Here is a 17,917-nt window from a genome sequence, read left to right as displayed (position 1 = left end):
AGTTCTCCCAGGCGCAATGATCATATTTTTCACTCGGAACGTCCTGGTTACAAAAAAAAACATCTGATTTCTACACTCCAATTAAACATGAACTTGATTTCGTTTGAAAAGTTCAGAGTTTTAATGCAGTATTTTTTTTTTTTTTTTACGCGAAGATCTGATGCAAAAGGGGAGTGGAGAGGTCTTTTGGCATAGAAATATTTCAGATTTGCTCCGAGCCAAAGCCATTTGGCCTACATGTTGTACAGTTTGGGCAAGTCTGAGTTTTCCCAAACTATTGCTTTAACTTTATAAGAGCAGAGAAGCAGTTTTCCCAAGTTTAAAAAAGAAAAAAAGAAAAACCTCACCTTTTATCCTGCGCTACATCCTGTTTTTTACTCCCAGTGGAAGAAAATGTCTCTTCGCTGCAGATAATCCGCATACAGTCAACTGAGCGACTTCAGTCCTGAAAACCTGAAAGTCTTTTCATCGTTTCATATGAGCGCAGCATTAGGAACAAAAAGCATGTCGGAGAAGAATAGGGAGTCCCGAAACTGCTGCAACTCGTTTGTTGATGAGTATTTCAAACTGATTGTTGCTGAGAACGACGGAAAAGTTTGAAATCATCTGCAAAACTTCTCCCACTTGCGTAAAAACGACGTGGTCTCACGTAGTCTTCTCGGTGGGATTCTCGGTATGTTTATAGTACTGGCCCCTCTGCTCCAATGGAGGCGTTCAGACAGGCGGAGAGAGAGCACACGTTGCGTTCAGCTGCTGAAGAAAAAAATAGGAATTATAATACTTACGCAATACAGACGTGAAAATCAGTGTCAGAGTATTTGATAATACTATTCTGTATAAAAGTGGATAGATAGATAGATAGATAGATAGATAGATAGATAGATAGATAGATAGATAGATAGATAGATAGATAGATAGATAGATAGATAGATAGATAGATAGATAGATAGATAGATAGATAGATAGATAGATAGATAGATAGATAGATAGATAGATAGATAGATAGATAGATAGATAGATAGATAGATAGATAGATAGATAGAAAAAATAAAAATAAAACTCCTTTTAAAAAAATACCAAAAAATATTATTAAGTAATCTCTTGTACCTTTTACGTTTTCCTCTTTTAAATCACCACAGACTGTGTCGCTGTTTGAAAATTTACTCAAAAAATTACTTTAAAAAATGATTAAGTAATTTCTTGTACCTTTTCCTCTTTTAAATCACCATAGAAAGGCATCGCTGTTTGAAAAATATCCCCCATGGGAAGCTCAGGTCTCCTGTCCTCGTCGCTGACCGTGAACGCATCCGTGAGTCCAGACGCCACTGGAGCCCCGTCCTCTCTGCTGTGACATCAGACACGAGGAATCCGAGAAATGCCGGGCTCCTGGGAGAAGTCCTACTCGTTTAATGGTTTTCCAGGGGCCACGGAGGAGACTAAACGCGGAACAAAGGAGACCCCTCACATGTCCATGTCCCTTCTGTCTGTCTTTAGGCGGGCAAATGAGTCACACCGTGAATGGGGCGACTTATCTGCATATAGCCTACATTTTTTAGCATGTAGGCCTACTTTTATGCAAATGTAAAACAATAAGGTGAAGTTACTTGAAATATCTTTATATTGAACAAAAAAAATAGAATACTTTCTACAGTAACAAACAGATCATATATTATAGTTTACTTACCATAATAGAGCACTGTAATATAATTTATTTATCTTTCTAAAAGCCCCCCCAAAAAATCTACATGTAAGTCAATGGGTTCACGAGGACATCAGTGTCATCATGACAATTAAGGGGTTACGTTTATTCAACTGAGAAGTAGTCAATGAAATGTCAAATAATTGGAAATTTACTGGCTTTGTATTTCACGGTTATTGACAAATCTATGAGAAAGAGAATATTTCATAGAGGTACAGGAGCAAAAAAAAAAAAAAAAAAAAACAGGTATTTGCTATCAAGAAGAGAGTGAAAAATGTGTTAATTAAAGTGAGACATTTCTATTCAGAAGCAGTGTGAGGCTCATTTGTCAGAGATAGCTGACAAATAAGCTATCTCTCACACATTTTTATTTTTTTTCCTGCATTCTTGATAATGATTTTTTATTATTATTATTTATAATGATTCCCTTGCAGAATATCCTGTAAAATGAACAGCTTCACTCTGAGGAGACAGAAGTCCACAGCTGTCGGATTTGTGAACAAATTGCAACCTCTTGTGGCTCTCCTGGAAGTCGCAGCAGCAAAATCCCAGTGACAATCGTGTTCCTTTGTCTTCAGATCGTTTTTATATATTTTATGGCTTAATTATAGGGCAATGTATATATTTGCATACGCGAACAGTATTGCACATGGTTTGAAAAGAAAATGTGAAACAATTAGCGTTTTACATTCCCTTTAATGACATTCCCAAACAGGTCCATCAATTTATCAGAGGCAGCTTTGAGTCTGATTAAGCTTTACAATCCACAACATTGCTGAAACATAAAAAGTATTCACTTAAAAGACAGCATGAAAAACGAAAAACACCAGCATAAGATAACAAAACATTATTTCTTAATCTGTTTGCAGTTTCAGATTCTCATGAAAAAGTAATTTGATTGTTTTTTTTTCTCACTCTCTCGCTTTCTGCAACTTCATTGCTTAAAACCTAGCATTATCTTTAATAATAACAACAATGACGTATCATTATTGGGGGGGTTTCTCAGCATTTCATCTTGTATTGCTTGGTTCGTTCACAACTGTCTAAACAAGTGTCTCGGTTTATAAGGAGATGTTGGATACCAAACTGCCTTTTTAATGAGGTATTGAACTTGACATCTCTCTTTTTATCTCTTAATAAAAAGCAACTTGATGAGAGATGAGAGCAGAAGATAAAAAGAACCTGCAGCATATCAACAAGAATCATGACAGAAGCAATGCGGGGAATAAAATCGAAGGAAGTGACCAAACGCAGCGGCACAAATACTACAGGGAATAGTGGGAAACAAACATGGCAAATGATTGACAAAGGACAAAAACCAAAACAAAAGTAAAGCATAAAGTCCACAGAATCATGACCTTATGAAGTTTTATCATATCCCCTTTCCTCTTTGCTTTAGATTTGCAACAGATCTCATGTATTAATTCAGCCTAGTTTGTTTGTGTGTGAGCGTGCAGTGCTGAAAAAGAGGTTTACCTTTAAGGTTAGAATCTAAGTGAAACCATCTGGAGAGATATGTTCAGCCAGAACTCCCTTTTCTAAGCCCCAATTCCTCTTTTTCGGGTTTATCTGCCACGGTGTGGGCCTTACGTAAATGTATTATATCAGAACCTCAAGCACTTGCTCCCCCCCCCCCTTCCATAGACTGCGAAGTGTCCACGTCAGAGAAACACTTCACACATATCGGGCAATAAACTTCACTTGTTTCCTGAAGGAAATGGAATTAGTCATCAAGGAGACACATAACCGTGTCTAGCAGACAAGCATCAGTATTAGCAAGCAGCAACAATCCATAATCTGAGTTAACTGGCCTGAGGGTTTGAGACACTGATCAGACCATGTATTCACAATTTAACTACAACATTGTTACCTGATCTCTATCCAGTAATTTCCTGTAAGCTCTCCAGTTTGCTTACTTTAATAGTAGGCTGCTTCATCTGAAGTCAGACCAATTAGATCAAGATTTATAATGGTTTACAAATATATATATATCGTTTTTTCACATTTGTGACGCATTTGCATAAGTCTTTCTATCTCAAAAATACCTTCTGCATTTATATAGAACCGTGACTCAAATTTACAAGCAGGACCTGTGAATAACAATCAAAAACTGAAAGTCACGCCACCCTGTCCATTTTCAGGCCACAAAATTGTGAATAAACAAAAAGTAAAAGTGATCATCGGTTTAATTTTATTTTTACCATCAGAGCCTGAGGCAACTTTGGACAAATATTTGAGGAGTCATGCTCTTCTCCTCATGCAGAAAGGTTATTCTTGCTGTTTATGATTAAGGCAACAGAATAAGGATTCGTCTCAGCTTTGAGAAGGGGGAAATCGTGAACACTTGACTGTCATATTCAGATTAACTTTGAAGTTAAATTCATCTAAACTGTTTCCTTGCTATCCCATCTTTGAATTCGCTCATGTCTGCACTTTTTTCATCTGTCTTTAGTAGAGTCGTATTTACCGATAAGGATTTGTTGCTGTCTCACCAAAGAAGATTTATATTTGAATGTCTGATATTGTAATCGTGGGAGCGACTGCCAATGCTAACTAAAACAGTTTGCTGCCTTCTAGCACCTCTGCCTCCTCCCCATGTGCTTCCCTCCTCTTCCTCCCATGCTGTGCGCGTGGGGGTGTGCACACGGGCCTGGCAGACAGCGCTAAGCTGGAATTCTTTGCACATCTGTGGTTTATCACTACAATCAAGCAGCAGAATATCTACACTAATCTCTAAGCCTCCTCCGTTGTTTCCAGTACACTTAATATTGTCGTGTCTGGCAGAAACTTGTTGCAAACGTACAATGAAATGCTCCGTTTCTACTTTAGAACTCACTTTCCTGCAAATCAGAAGTACAACGCTATCTGAAGGGCAGATTTTGCCTCACATATTTTATCCATCTATTGCTGTTGACTTTCGGTCATATTTCTTGTTTAGGTGCCTACTTGTTTTTTACAGATGTAGTGCAAGTGCTGATGGGAACTTTCTCAGTTTAAGGAAATGAATGCACTCTGATTTTAGACAAGATCTATTTGGTTTTGTATTGATTATTGTAATTCACTTAACAAGGCCGACTATGAATGTCTTCTTCAGAGTGCTTCTCCAAGGTCTCTGACTAAGTCTGCTGAATTTCCAGTCACACAATGGTTATTGCAGTTGCTCTGCGTTCACATTGACTCCAAAGTCAATTTTCAAGATCTTGCCTTTGCTGACAGAGTCTGACATGAACAAGCTACAGAACGTAGCTGCACTTAAAGTGTTTCATCCCCCACTGAGAGGGGGTGTTTGTTGGAAAAGTTCAAATTTGTTCAAGTATTAGCAATGAGCAATCCACATACGAACTGTTTTTGTAGTCGAATTAAACTGACATTAAAAGGGTTGTATTCAAATACAATGCTCTCTGCGAATCAGGTCTGGTCCCAGACACACATAATCCAACCAAAAATGTCATTGTCTTCTGAACTTTTCCCTGAGAGTAGCTTCACAAGTTTAAAATCAAGGAGATCGAGACTAAAGAAGTTCAGAAAGAGGAAGTTGTCAGTGGCCGCCAACAGATTCTCGAGGAGGCTGGTGGTCAAAAACCTCTGACTGACTGCAAAAGGGCAGACTCGGTGGCAGCAGCCACTGAGGTTTCACTTTCCACAGAGAGGCATAAAATAAAAATACCGGAGGGCTCCATGCCTGAACGCCGCAAGCAAAACAAGAGAAGACAGCTCCAATGTAATCTATAAACGAGGAGAAGGAAAACATTTCAGGCCTATGAAAAAGGGGCATGTCTGGAGGCACAAGGATGAAGCATTCACTGACAAGAAGAGGTTAGCATGTGGGTGTTTCAGTGATGCTCCGGGATTGCATCATTTCCTCTGACACTGGAAACCTGCAGCATCTGGACGGCAAACTGGATTTAATCAGGGCAGTGGTCCCAAATACACCTCACAGTCCACCGAAGCTTGGCGTCAGAAGATGCCGGAGTAGCCATCATTGTTGCCTAATTTGAATTGTTAAAAAAAAGAGAAAAAGAAAAACTCTTGAGATTTAGAAAAAGTCACCTGCAGCACCCAAAAATCCAAACCTATGACTACTGATGAAGTGGAGACCTTCCCCCGTTCCTCAGTAGGTGTGTCTGACCGTGAGAAACGTTTGTTGCATGTCGTAACAGGAAAAGCGTGCTCTGCTGAGCGGTGTTTTGACACAGGGTTGTCATTTAAAAGTAACCTTTTGTGTTGAATTGGCAGAAATTAGAAATTCCAAACAACTTGGAATGTTAGCTGTGTCGTGCTATTTAAATTGCTATGATTCAATTTGTTGATAATTTGTTGCGCACACAACCACATTTGCAGTGGGGGGTTAATAATTTTACCTGCAACTCCACATTAAAGAGCTTTCTTGTCTTTTGACATGTTGGTCTGTTTTAAAAAAAAAAATGCAGATAACACAACAATTCTAGGCATCTAACTTCAGAATCTGTTTGTGAAATAAGGTGTTCAGGTTTTGCCATCGCTCAAGTCCCCGTTTGCGGGTTCGAAAGTCCCGAATCTGAGCGAGTCAGCGAACAGCGTGAGGATTAAGCACTTTGTCGTATCTTAAGCCCAATCAGGGAACACGGCAGCAGATCAATGTGCTGCAGCAAGCTTTGATTTCTATGGCTGAAAAAGCGACCTCACAGAAACTGAGTCTGATAAATACAGCAGGATCACAGCCTGAAATTCATTCTCATCACATTTGAAATCATGAAACCCTGTCTTTTTTATTATTATTATTATTATTATTATTATTATTATTATTATTATTATTATTATTATTATTATTATTATTATTATTATTATTATTATTATTATTTATGACTACATAAATATTGAACACCTATTCAATATTTAGTTCTTTTTGGATGAAATTTTGATATATTGATGTCCAGTCTTACTTTGTATTTATCTCTGGAAAGGGATAAACGTCAACAAATACAGATTTTCTGAGTAAAAGCTCAGGCACAATACTATTGAAAATGTCTTACTGTTTGTCCAGATGTTCTTGGAGAGCAAGGGTTTCCTTCTCTCACTCTTCCCTACAAGGTGCAATATCTTCCTGATTACATAAGTCTGCAACTCTACATCAACAACAGCAAAAAAGTTACCTGTTCCTCAGCAGAAATGTATTCCCCCCCACATTTTACAAAGAAAATTTAAATGGTCTCTTCTTTAGGTTTAATAGTTTGATTAAATTCATATAAATGTTCATTATTGTTAAATTTGATAGTAAAATAACCATGTGTTCAAAGAATTTACAAATGTGATGGGTTATTTACTCAGCAAGTGTCCTAGTCACATACAGCAACCTGAAGAAAATAAGGTAAATCTATTGATTTTTTTGGGGGGGGGAGGTGGAGAACGACTCCTCAGTTTAATCTGTAAATGATCAGTGACCCCGATCCCAGCTGGCCTTTTGAAATCGACCCTGGAGAGGACGGGGTGAAACTCTTCCCCGTCCTCTCCAGGACGTTCTATAATCTCAGCTACAAATGTTGCTTTGATGTGGAAAGATACGTTTAAGTTTGAGGTCATGGCTATTTCAGGGTTTTACTCTGCAACAACAGCAACAGGAATCAACCTATTATGGTGTTATGGCTGCAGAAACAATACGAAGCTCTCAAACTAGCTGCAGTTCAAGCCTCGAGCGGAAGAAGATGTAAGACTCAGGATTTCCGACGTGCAAAGTTTAAATATCTTTGGTCAGAGGTCATGATGAACGAGTAAATAAAAGACGAGGAAGATGAATGGAGATGTTTAAGGACACGGCAGAATGGGTTTAGACTAATAGAAATTCTATTCAGCTATTCTATCTGAATTTGATACACTTTAAAACCTCTTTCATAACAAGCACACATCTCCCTCCTATATCAAGACCAGTCCGCTCCCGTTTTATGTGGTTTGTCCTTGGGCAAAATCTGAACACTTGTGCAGGTGACGGTATATAAAACTTCACACTGAAAAAAAAAAAAAAAAAAAAAAAGTGAATAGGTTGAATTTTTCTCCCTCTCTTCTCCTCCCTTTGTGAAGTCCTGTGTTGGTGTGCTTCTGTCCGTGTGTGTCTTCGTCTCCCATGACGTCTGGCCAGTGACTCAGACCCTTATAATGAAGTTTCCATTCAGGGACACACGCACAACTTCCAAAAATAAAGAGAAAAAAAAAACAACAAGAAAACGATTGAATTGGTCAGGTTGACTTTACAAGCCCCCTTAATTGTGTTCACACATGAGCAATTAGGTTAAGCCTTTTAGGGATTCTGACCCAGACCTTCCAGTGTTCACAGCTAAAGAGCCACTGTTTTAATGGTCATGTGTTAAAGGCGAACATCAATTCAAGAAATTACCGGAAAGAACAAAAACATCCCAATGAAACACTTCTTGGGGATATTTGAGGCTTTCTAGAAGTGCATTAAAATAATAAAATAATAAAATATAAAGAGCACAGTGAGGTAAGGTAAGTCGTTCAGTCATGTTTGATTTCTTCTACTTTTTTTTTTTTATTCTGGGTTGAAGAGAGCTCGCAGTATTGATCAGGAGCCGTGTGGGTGGCCGTGCACAAAAGCGCACACACACTCCTCCCCGTTTGGAGCAGAGAAGTTGATGCCGCACCTCAATCACACCCAGAGGCCTTGAGACTCAACACTCTTTAATTCTTGCAACTATAAAGAAAGAGCTTTCCTCGTCAAAAGAGACAACAGCGAGCCTATCTCCTACTGAGCGTTTTATTACTGGGACCGGACAAAGCGGGAGCCAGAGAGTGACTGTGACTGGAAGTCTGCGAGAGCTGAGGAGCCAAGACAGAGGAGGGGAAGGAAGAAGGGAGGACAAGGATTTTTAAAAAGGTAAAAAAAAAATTTTATAAAATGTTATTTTAATGGCACTGATATGAATGGGTTAAATGTAATGACAAGCAAGGGTAGCACTTTGAAGTGCATTTTGGGCAGATGTTTGAAAAAGTTTAAGGTCTGATTTTGATTGTTTTCTAATGTTACTTAAAAAAAAAAAGAAAAGCATTTCATTTTATTGCAGCTTTGTAGGCTCCTCTTATCAAAGTGCGTATATCAGTGCAGATCTCAGCTGAGTGAGTCATGCTGTAGGAAGAGATGAGTCTCCGCCAGAGCTACAAAAACAAAAACCCACCAAGGAGTCACAATAACAGAGCAGGGAGGCGAAAATGCACCAGGAGCCAGTTTCTCAACAAAGACAAGATTATTATCTCACACAATTGATGCCTGTTTTAATCACCCAGGAAACTGGAGAAAACAAAAGTAAGAAAAAAAAGTTCTGATTGAACTTTAAATGTTTAAAAACTTGATAATGAGAACAATTGTTTGAAAATTGTCATTTTTGAACTAAAATCTGTAAAGAAAATATCCAAAGAATAAAGCGAGGAAAGAAAATTGGTAACACTTTATTTGAAGAGGTGTGCATAAGACTGACATGACACTGTGATAAACATGACATAACACCTGTCATGAATATGAAGAAGTCTTTATGAATGTCTATGACTGTTGTCATGAAGTGTCATTTGGTAAATAATGATACTTTTAATGCAAAGTTGCTCTAAAAGTTGCATTGAAAGTCCATTAAAAATGCAAACTTTGCATTAAATTATCATAATTTATATATCATGCAAAGTTGGCACCTTTAATTGACTTTTAATGCAACTTTTAGAGCAACTTTGTATTAAAAATGTCCTTATTTACGGAATGACACTTCATGACAACAGTAGACATTCATAAAGACTTCTTTATGTTCATGACAGATGTTATGTCAGAAAAAAGATTACAGAAAAAAGTAAGTACATTTTCAGATTTAATAATTAAAAAAAAAAAAAGAAAGGAAGGCTATAAAAAAAATTTCTCAGCATTGTAAAATAAATGTGCATTGTCTGTCCAGAATGCACTGGGTTAAAGGCTGGTACAGAGGCTCAGAAATAGTCAACAATGATATTGAAATATTTATTGAACCACAAGTTTTGTGAATTTATTTCTACCATACAGTTTTTGTTTTTACCATGAAACTCAATAAAAACGCACAAGATTTATTTAGTTTGCTTTTTTTTTTACAGCTGCATTAGGATTTTCTTTTGTACAGTCTTATAGACAATGTGTAAAATAATAGCAAAGCAGTAAAGTTTTTAGATCCAGTAGCTTTTTTGAAGGGATTCCTAACTTTCCTAAAGAAGTAAGGGTCTAAAATGTATCAGAATTTTTTTAATGGAACAACATATGTTTGATGTTACAGCTTGACAAAGAAAAGCCGTAACTGCTGCTGGCTTGGTCGGTCATCATTACTGTTACTAAGGCAAGCAGTCCTGCTGATGGAGCCCTCCTGATGCATAGATGGAGGAAGTCTATAAAAGCACAGATGCTTAACAGCTTGTGAGTTCGGGCATTACAACATCTGCAGTCAAATAATTCACCAAACCATAAACTGCCCCAGTGGGTTTCCGGGTTAAACACAGGAGTGGACATGTTCTCCTTTCCCACATGCTGCTTAACTATGCTGGCTTATGATTGGCTAAATGTTGCTGAACTTAAGTTGGCTCTACCTATGCTGGTCTTTGGCTTAGAAATTCCAATATTGTTTTCCTCCACAAGATCTGAAAAAAAAACCCAGCTCTTATATGTAGAAATTATTTCAAAATCAAAAAGCTAATTTCTAAAGTAAAGGACATATGTTTGTGATTTGTTTTTATGTAAGTTTTGCAAAAAATAAAAAGGTAAATGTAAAATAAAAAGTGGTGACTCCATGTTGTTTTCCAGCTGTTCCATTGAAGTAAAAACTTCAACAATTTTTTTTTTTTTTTTTTGTTGCAAACGGCTTAACGATGTGAATGTTACATAGAAGGCTAAAGTATTTTTATAGGTATAGCTGACTTACTTTTAAAGTGACAGTGACAGGCCAGACGTCAGTGCTCAACCTTGGAGTGGCCGAGACAAAGACGGGCTTTGTTTGTGCGTACAATGAATCAGTTTCATTTGAAAGCTTTGAAATAAGCAATCAGAAAAGAGAGCCCAGATGTTTCATGTCCTTTCGCTTTTCTTCTGCAACATCAGAATCAAGCCGTGAGAAACAATCGAGTAAGAAAGCATCATAAATAGGAAGAAAATCTACAACTTTATAAGCTTTTCAAAGATCTTCAAAAGTTTGTCTTTGGACTTAGCAGGTCACTTTTTCTAATAATTTCAATGAATTCTCTGTACATAACTCTGAGGGCCTATTGTGATGTCCTCTCAAAAAAACCTCATAGTGTGTCTTGGTCATCAGCTTCCCAAGATAATCCTAGTTAGAAAACAAGAGTAAAGCCATAATTTATTTTTTTAAATGATTAATTCATTGTTTAAAAGTGAAAAAGACTATTCAAATCAACCATGTGTGGAAAAGGTGAGTGGCCACTTTGTCAGCAACAAATTTCATCAGTCATCTTTGATAACTTTTAATATGTCTTTGACGTCACTGTGGAGGAATTTTGTCTCTTGTCTTGCCATATTGGAGGGTTTTTAAGCATGAGCAGCCCGTTAAATGTCATGCCACAGCATTCAATCCTGGACTTTGATCAGACCGTTCTAAAAATCTTAATTTTGTTTTCTTAAGTGTGTGCTGTTCAGAGGTAGACTTGCTGATTTGCTTTGGATCATATATCACAAACAGATGGCTGCACATTCTCCTTCCACGTTTTCTGATAGAGATAAAAAATTTCAAAGTTCTACCAATAATGCTTTTATCTTATCAGTAAATGGAGCATTTTCCCAAAAGTCTCTTGGTCCATCACTAGTTCTTCTGGGTTGTGTTTTGATCTCCCAGATGGGTTACTAATGCACCTTTGAGTCATTTTCGTCAGGCCTTTGAATATCTGTCAATCAGAAAACGATGCGCTGCTTTTTCAGATATTCCATTTTGTCAGACAGGTTCAGTTTAGGTAATTTTTTTTTTTTTTTTTGGTCCTACAAGTGTGTCAGTCAAGTAGATGGTGAAATCAAACCAGAAATAGTTAATCACAGTTTAAAAAACCAACAACACATTTTTCACTTGATAAGTTACATCTTCTCTTGCATTATCATTGGAAAACTGCATGTTGTATTTACTCAAGTTCTCTTACAGTAAGCTATTTGACGATGTGAAACATATAAAAGTGACAGCGTTTCCCCTTTGGTAGATCTGGTTTAGATAAGACGCATGTGATGAACACGACCATCTGCTACAACACGGGCTCAGGAACGATCAGCGCTGGTATTTGAGCTCAGCTATTATTCAACCATGACACATAGCTATACAGATCATCTCATCTCAAAGACAGCATTAAGGCAAATTGAGTTATATAAGGGAGGAATGTGTTACACAAGAATAAAGATCAAAAGACTCTGTTTCTTCTAGTGACCAGCAAAATTCTTCTCCCCAGTGATCAAGTGAAGATTTACCTCTGCTGGGTCAGAAACATTTCCAGTGCTCTTAAAAACTTTGCGCTTCTTTTTTTTTTTTTTTCCAGCTCTGAGTTGGAGAGGAAGATGGTGTGTCAGTGCTGGTTGTTTATGGTTCTGATGGGATTTATGTGCAGCTCTGGGTCTGGCTCGGTGTGCTTGGAGAGCTCTACATGCAACGACTTGAGCAACAAGAACATAATACAGGTGAGTCAAATTATTTTTAAGCACTATTTGCTGTGCCTGGTCACTTATTTCCTCTCATTTTCTGCCATAATGACAAAATAATGACACATAATAATGTCATCATTTGGAACAATGATGGAAAATAAGGATCCGCAGCTTTTTCTGGTTCATCTTTTTAAAGATTTTCTAAAAGAACATGAAGTCCTTCTGAATATTTTTGTCATAATCTTAACTTATGTACCTTTTCTACCATTACAAACTTAAATTACACAGGAAGATAATTTAATAAAAATGAAAGAGTTGATTATCCAATTGTTTCTTGTTTTTTTATTTATATATATATATATATATATTGTGAATAAAATTTGTCCAACTTTGGTAAAGAAAGCAGATTTAAAACTAAGCAGTTAGAAGTTATTTTTCAAAAAGGGAAATGCTACAAGTTTTAATAATTTATCCTTGATTCAATGTTAAGTTTGCTATTTAAAAAAAGTCCAAAAGATGAATCATTAAAATAATGTTCATCTATCGTTCTTGTGCTTGAATTTTTCAGAAGATATGGGGATCATTTAGAAATCTTTTTGCTAAATTTTTAGCTGACACTCTAAATAAAAACGTTTCGTGGTTTTGTTCAAGAAGAAGGAAACAGTTTCCCGCTGGTTATGAATCAACCATTTAAAAACTGGTAGCAAAACTCACAGAGCAGCACTTAAAAGTGTGTACACTCCAGTAAAGATGGCGGGGTGGGGGGTTTGTCAAATAAAAATACGAGGCCATGATAAATAATTCACAGGCTTTTTCCACAGATGGTGGGACGTTTATCTCAAATGAACAGACGAACAAAATAATCTGTCATGTAAAAAAAAAAATGAAAAGGAAAAAACCTAAGATATAAAAGCTGGTCGGAAAAGCATGCATACCTTTCTGAAGCTCCTTCTGATTCATGGGCTGCTTCATTTCACATCTGCCATTAGTTCAACTGATTATGCTTAACCAGAAGTAGAGCTCATCTATCCGTGGAGCATTTCCCTCACTTTCCCACATTTGCAACTTTAAGCCAGAGTCATAGTTGTCAGAGAGGTTGCAAAGGATCAGAAGTGCCCCATTGTTCAAAAGGAACGGGCCAAGAGGGGTACGCTGGAGGAAATGTCTGGAAGGAGTAACATTAAAACGGGATATTTCTCCAAAGTTATTGGGAAGAAAAACCTAGAAGCTGGACAGGAAGCCTGCCGAGAGCTGGACAGCATAGGCTCCCGAACAACAAATGTTTCGCTCGTCCATTTTATGACCAAAATAAATCTCTTCACTTCCTGCAGTCACAGACTTATAAATTGACACAGCGGCACTGTAGGAGCTGCAGCAGTTTCCAACAAGGACGTGTTGTTTTCTACATGTGATAAGTATCTCGTGTAGTTTCCACATATTAGGAGTAAGGAGCAGGGCTGAGAGGTTTTCTTTCTCTCCAAAGATGAATTAAATTTTTCAACATAACAGCGAGTCGAAGCGTACATCCAGATCCATATAAGGGTAACTCTAAAAGACATATTTTAGAATAGCCAGAACTTGTAAGTATAGGTTTAAGAAATATTTAGCTGACACTCTAAATAAAAATGTTAAAATAGAACAAATAGCATTTTTACATGTTGCTGCTGTCTGTGTGGTTTCCCCCCCGACCCACAGGACTGCCTTCACCTCTGCACCCCCGAAACCGAGCCTGAAATCAAGCCACCCGGGGTCAGAGGTCAGCAGGAGAATGACGACTTTGGTGATCCTGAGGAGAGCCACAGGGGTGACCTGCTGCTCAACATCATTCTCTCCACTCTGGCTTCTGGAGGCAAAGTACCAGAGGGAGATCTGAAAGCCCACGACGACCGGCGCCGCTCTTACGCAATGGAGCATTTCCGTTGGGGGAAGCCCTTCGGCAGAAAGCGCCGGCCTGTTAAAGTGTTCCCCTCCGCTCTGGATGAGGAGGCCTTCCCCCTGCGGGCGCGCAGGCACTTGAGCTGGAACAAAGCTGAATCAAAGGGAGGCGTTGTTAAAGGAAGGCATCAGAATAAGGATCTGCTCGGGCCCAGAGCCGGGTTCAGGTCTCGGGCCACGCCGGAGAGAAAAGCCGAGACCTACAGGATGAGTCACTTCAGATGGGGCAGCCCGCCTGCATCCAAACAAAACAATGGCTTCGGGAAGCTGTGGGAGGAGAAACCTCGGGAAAAGCTGACCAAGTTATTCAAGAACATTTTAGTGAAGGATGTGAAAATGATAATGGGCTAAAAAGAAAAAATAAAAATAAAAAAAAAGGTAGACCAAATAGAGTAAAGGTAATAAAAGGTAAAGAGCAGAGGGGTGAATTTAAAATGACTCTTGGCTAGTTTCTATTTGTCTTAATGTAAATTCCATAAATTAGTTGTCATCTTTAGAATGTCATTTTTGGGGCCCAATATTTCATTAAAGGCCTATACAAAGACAAAAAAAATTAAAAAGCACAACCTGCTTTCATTTCTTGGAAATGACTTGAGAGCTTCAAAGTAATAACTCTTATTGGAAACTCAGCTAATGATTTAAATGTTAGCTGTACAAATACTTCTTCGTGGATGGTACGTGTCGAAGTCATTTAGTGGCAGACTGGTTTCTTCTTGTTATTTATTCTGAAAATAAATATTTCGTTTTTGCAATTGACAATTCAGACTGATTTTGTCTTAAAGGTAACACGTTTTATGATTAACAACTTCTGCTAACAGCCCATTTTGTTCTGAAAGTCAAAATAAAAAAAAGACAACAAATACTCTTTATGTTGGCATTTCATATCTGAAAAGCTTTCAACGTGATCAGTCTAGTTTTGCCTACATGTCCCTCCAGATGCATAATAATAATAAAAGGAAACTCATCCTGATGAAGCAAAAGACTGAAAATTGGGAATTCCAGGACTAACTTAATTCAACACAGATCATCAGCTGTGGTAAAAAGGCTGCAGTCAGAAATGAAAGCCTTCTGCACTGAATTAGAGGATCAGATGACCTGCTGGTTGAGTGGAAACTTGTAATACAAGTAATAATGAGATAGTGCAGTGAAGCTAAAACAGATGAGAGAACCAAATTAAAAACTTGCCATTAAATTTGCTATCTTGCAAAAGCATCTAAAATGCTTTGAGCATTTTCCCCAATTCTTTCATGTCACGACCACAAACTTTACACTATTTTACATAATAAACCGATGCAAAGCAGCATGTAATTGTGAAGCAGATGTAAAAGATTTTTTTGGTTTTAGGTCAGGTGGAAAAAGCTGCTGCCACACGCTTTTTAAACTTTAGCACAACTTTATCACTGCTCGTCTGCTTTATTCCCCCAATTTCATTTGTAAACGTGTTGAAAACTATCAATCATTGCTCTTCGGCTTTGCTCATCTTAAAAAAAGACAAATACATTCAAGTCATTCGTGGTTTGAGATACATTTATTGTATAACACAGCTACGAGTCGACTAGCATGCAAAGTCAGGTATGACACATGTAAGGCATTTTCTCCATGTAAAAGCTGCCTTTGTCACTAGGTAATCCAGTTTTTAAAGTGCAAAGTCCACAGAATGAATCAATTTGTACTACAGCACTACATTGCAAATGGATCTATTGACCACACATGTCATGAAGAAAAACTAAGTCAGGATTGCCGTAAGCTAGTATCACATTACACAAAGCAATGACGACAAGCAGACAGATTTACAGATCTGATTCTGAAAAGGCGGCATTACGACGCGCCACCGTGTTGCTGCTGCGGCATCAACGGGTTGTTCTTCATGAACCAGGAGGAGTCAGTCACTGGACAAGACTGTAAACTGTGTCTGAAGGGTTTGGTCTCCGGTAACGACAATAAAGACACATCTGTGTTTACACAGACACATGAACAAGCACTCTCACTCACACTATTTAAAAAAAAAAAAAAAACAGAAAAAGAAAAAGAAAAAAAGGGCAACAATTTGGTAAACTGATGGACACATTTGACTCTACATATTTAAAGAAAACAACAACAAAAAAAACTCTGCATCTACATTACATGAGACAGATGCAACTCAGTCAAAGAAGCGCAAGAGAGGGAGTGCATTCCTTTAAAACATCACACACCGAGCCATCACAGCACCACGACGACAAGAGGCACGCTTCAACGACGCACAAAGGAATCTGCTACCAACTGTTGGACTGCGTTTGCCAAGCTCGTGCCAAATTATTGCCATTATACCTTGTTTTTTTTTTTTTTGTTTCTTTTTTGTACCTGTGTGTGTTTACGTGCGCTCCTGCGCACTAAATGGCTTGTTAAAATCTCGACAAGACGGATGCACTGCTGGGAAGCCAATCCTGCAGAACCGAGGATGCAGTGGCGACAATGTGGGTCAAGGTGAAGCTGCTGGAACCAGTTTCTGTTTCGGAAGTGGACTGCTCATTTGGATTTTATGTGTTGCTGGTTGCTTTAGATTTTTTTTTTTTTTCCCCTTAACTTATTGGAGACAACCAGTGCAGCGACAGTTAAAAACAAAAATATACACACAGAAAACATCCCTGCTCTGTACATAGGCTTATAGACTTATATAGTTCTCTCTATATGTACACATTTATATGGGACGAAAAAAATAATTATTTTTATAGTATTTTCCAATGTTGTAAACATTGAGTTTGTGTGGTCACGTGTGGCACACGTTTTGTTTTAGCGGTCGTTTCTCAGGTAAAAACTATTCAAATCAAAATAAATACGAGTAAAAAAATAAGGAATTAAATGCCCATCACAAAATAAAAAAAGCACTTTTGGCCAACACTAAGAAGGCAAAGAAAACCTACAGAGTAACAAGAGTTATTCATGGATAAAAAAAAATGAAATAGTCAAATACACTCACTAGTATTTAGATCTAAATAAATAAACAGAAAATGCTAGCAAAATGAGACTGGTTAATCTAACTTTGTTAGGTATGGCACTCCGTCTGGGACAAACAAAAAACAGAAGGAACATCCAGAGATTGCAGAACCGATAGCATTCCCAGATCCAGGAGACACACACAAAGCTTCTCTGTCACAGTTCTTGGAAATCTCTAAATTTGACAATCCAACCAGTGGAGTTTCTACAAATAAAAGTAAATCAGGAGAGTGTTGTTGTGTTTTAATTACTTTTGCCAGCTTGTTCTGGTTGCAATCAAACCATAAAAGACTATTTCACACAACTACGTTAACCATAAAGTGTCTTGCTCTAAAGTTTCATCTAACGTCCGATTCCACGATCGAGATCAGTTTACAGTAAAGATCGGTTGCTCATCCCTGAACCTAAAAAAAGGTTAATCGGTTTTGTCGAGTCGCTGCGAAACTTTGTGCTCTAATACACACAAAGGTCGGGAAACTTCATCTCATAAATGGGAACAGATCGACTCTGGCTTTGGCCGTAACCCGAGGAAATGGTTCCAGACGGGCTGGGAGGGGGTCTGGAAAGAAGAGGAGAAAAATTAGTCAACCTTCAGTCAGCTTTCTCAATATGTGTGCAGCAGGGGTCCAAATTACACAATTTTTCATACTCAGATTTCAGGGGTTGCAAATTCTTGACAGCACATTTTTAAA

The 17,917-nt window shown here is 37.9% G+C and overlaps 3 protein-coding genes across 6 annotated transcripts in view; 1 reads left to right on the top strand and 2 right to left on the bottom strand.

Annotated features, from left to right (window-relative positions):
• The window catches only part of LOC103457565 (protein tyrosine phosphatase non-receptor type 14), a 37,801-nt gene extending 37,081 nt beyond the window's left edge, over positions 1-720 (bottom strand). The window contains exon 1 of the mRNA XM_008397818.3: positions 348-720. The gene's annotated coding sequence lies outside the window, so the exon portion shown is untranslated. The remainder of the gene's footprint in view (positions 1-347) is intronic.
• A 6,337-nt stretch (positions 721-7,057) lies between these two features.
• Positions 7,058-16,309, top strand: LOC103457563 (pro-opiomelanocortin-like). The gene is made up of 3 exons (XM_008397815.3): positions 7,058-8,564; positions 12,215-12,353; positions 14,013-16,309. The coding sequence occupies exons 2-3, from the start codon at positions 12,234-12,236 to the stop codon at positions 14,601-14,603; spliced, it is 711 nt and encodes a 236-aa protein (XP_008396037.1). The 5' UTR covers positions 7,058-8,564; positions 12,215-12,233; the 3' UTR covers positions 14,604-16,309.
• LOC103457561 (protein EFR3 homolog B) overlaps positions 15,762-17,917 on the bottom strand; it is a 28,249-nt gene continuing 26,093 nt past the window's right edge. For all 4 annotated transcript variants that reach the window (XM_008397806.3, XM_008397804.3, XM_008397807.3 and 1 more), the window contains one exon: positions 15,762-17,784. In XM_008397806.3, coding sequence (XP_008396028.2) covers positions 17,679-17,784 — 106 coding nt within the window. In that variant the 3' untranslated portion in view covers positions 15,762-17,678. The remainder of the gene's footprint in view (positions 17,785-17,917) is intronic.

Source organism: Poecilia reticulata, chromosome 21, assembly GCF_904066995.2.
Source record: "Poecilia reticulata chromosome 21, P_reticulata-male-v2, whole genome shotgun sequence".
Taxonomy (NCBI): domain Eukaryota; kingdom Metazoa; phylum Chordata; class Actinopteri; order Cyprinodontiformes; family Poeciliidae; genus Poecilia; species Poecilia reticulata.
This window is presented reverse-complemented; position numbering and strand designations above follow the sequence as displayed.

What these genes read in the sequence shown, in the direction of transcription:
- LOC103457563 (XM_008397815.3), top strand. Translation starts at nt 12,234, where the DNA reads ATGGTGTGTCAGTGCTGGTTGTTTATGGTTCTGATGGGATTTATGTGC. An exon ending in GCAACAAGAACATAATACAG is followed by an intron (nt 12,354 to 14,012) that starts GTGAGTCAAATT and finishes CCCGACCCACAG; the next exon opens with GACTGCCTTCACCTCTGCAC.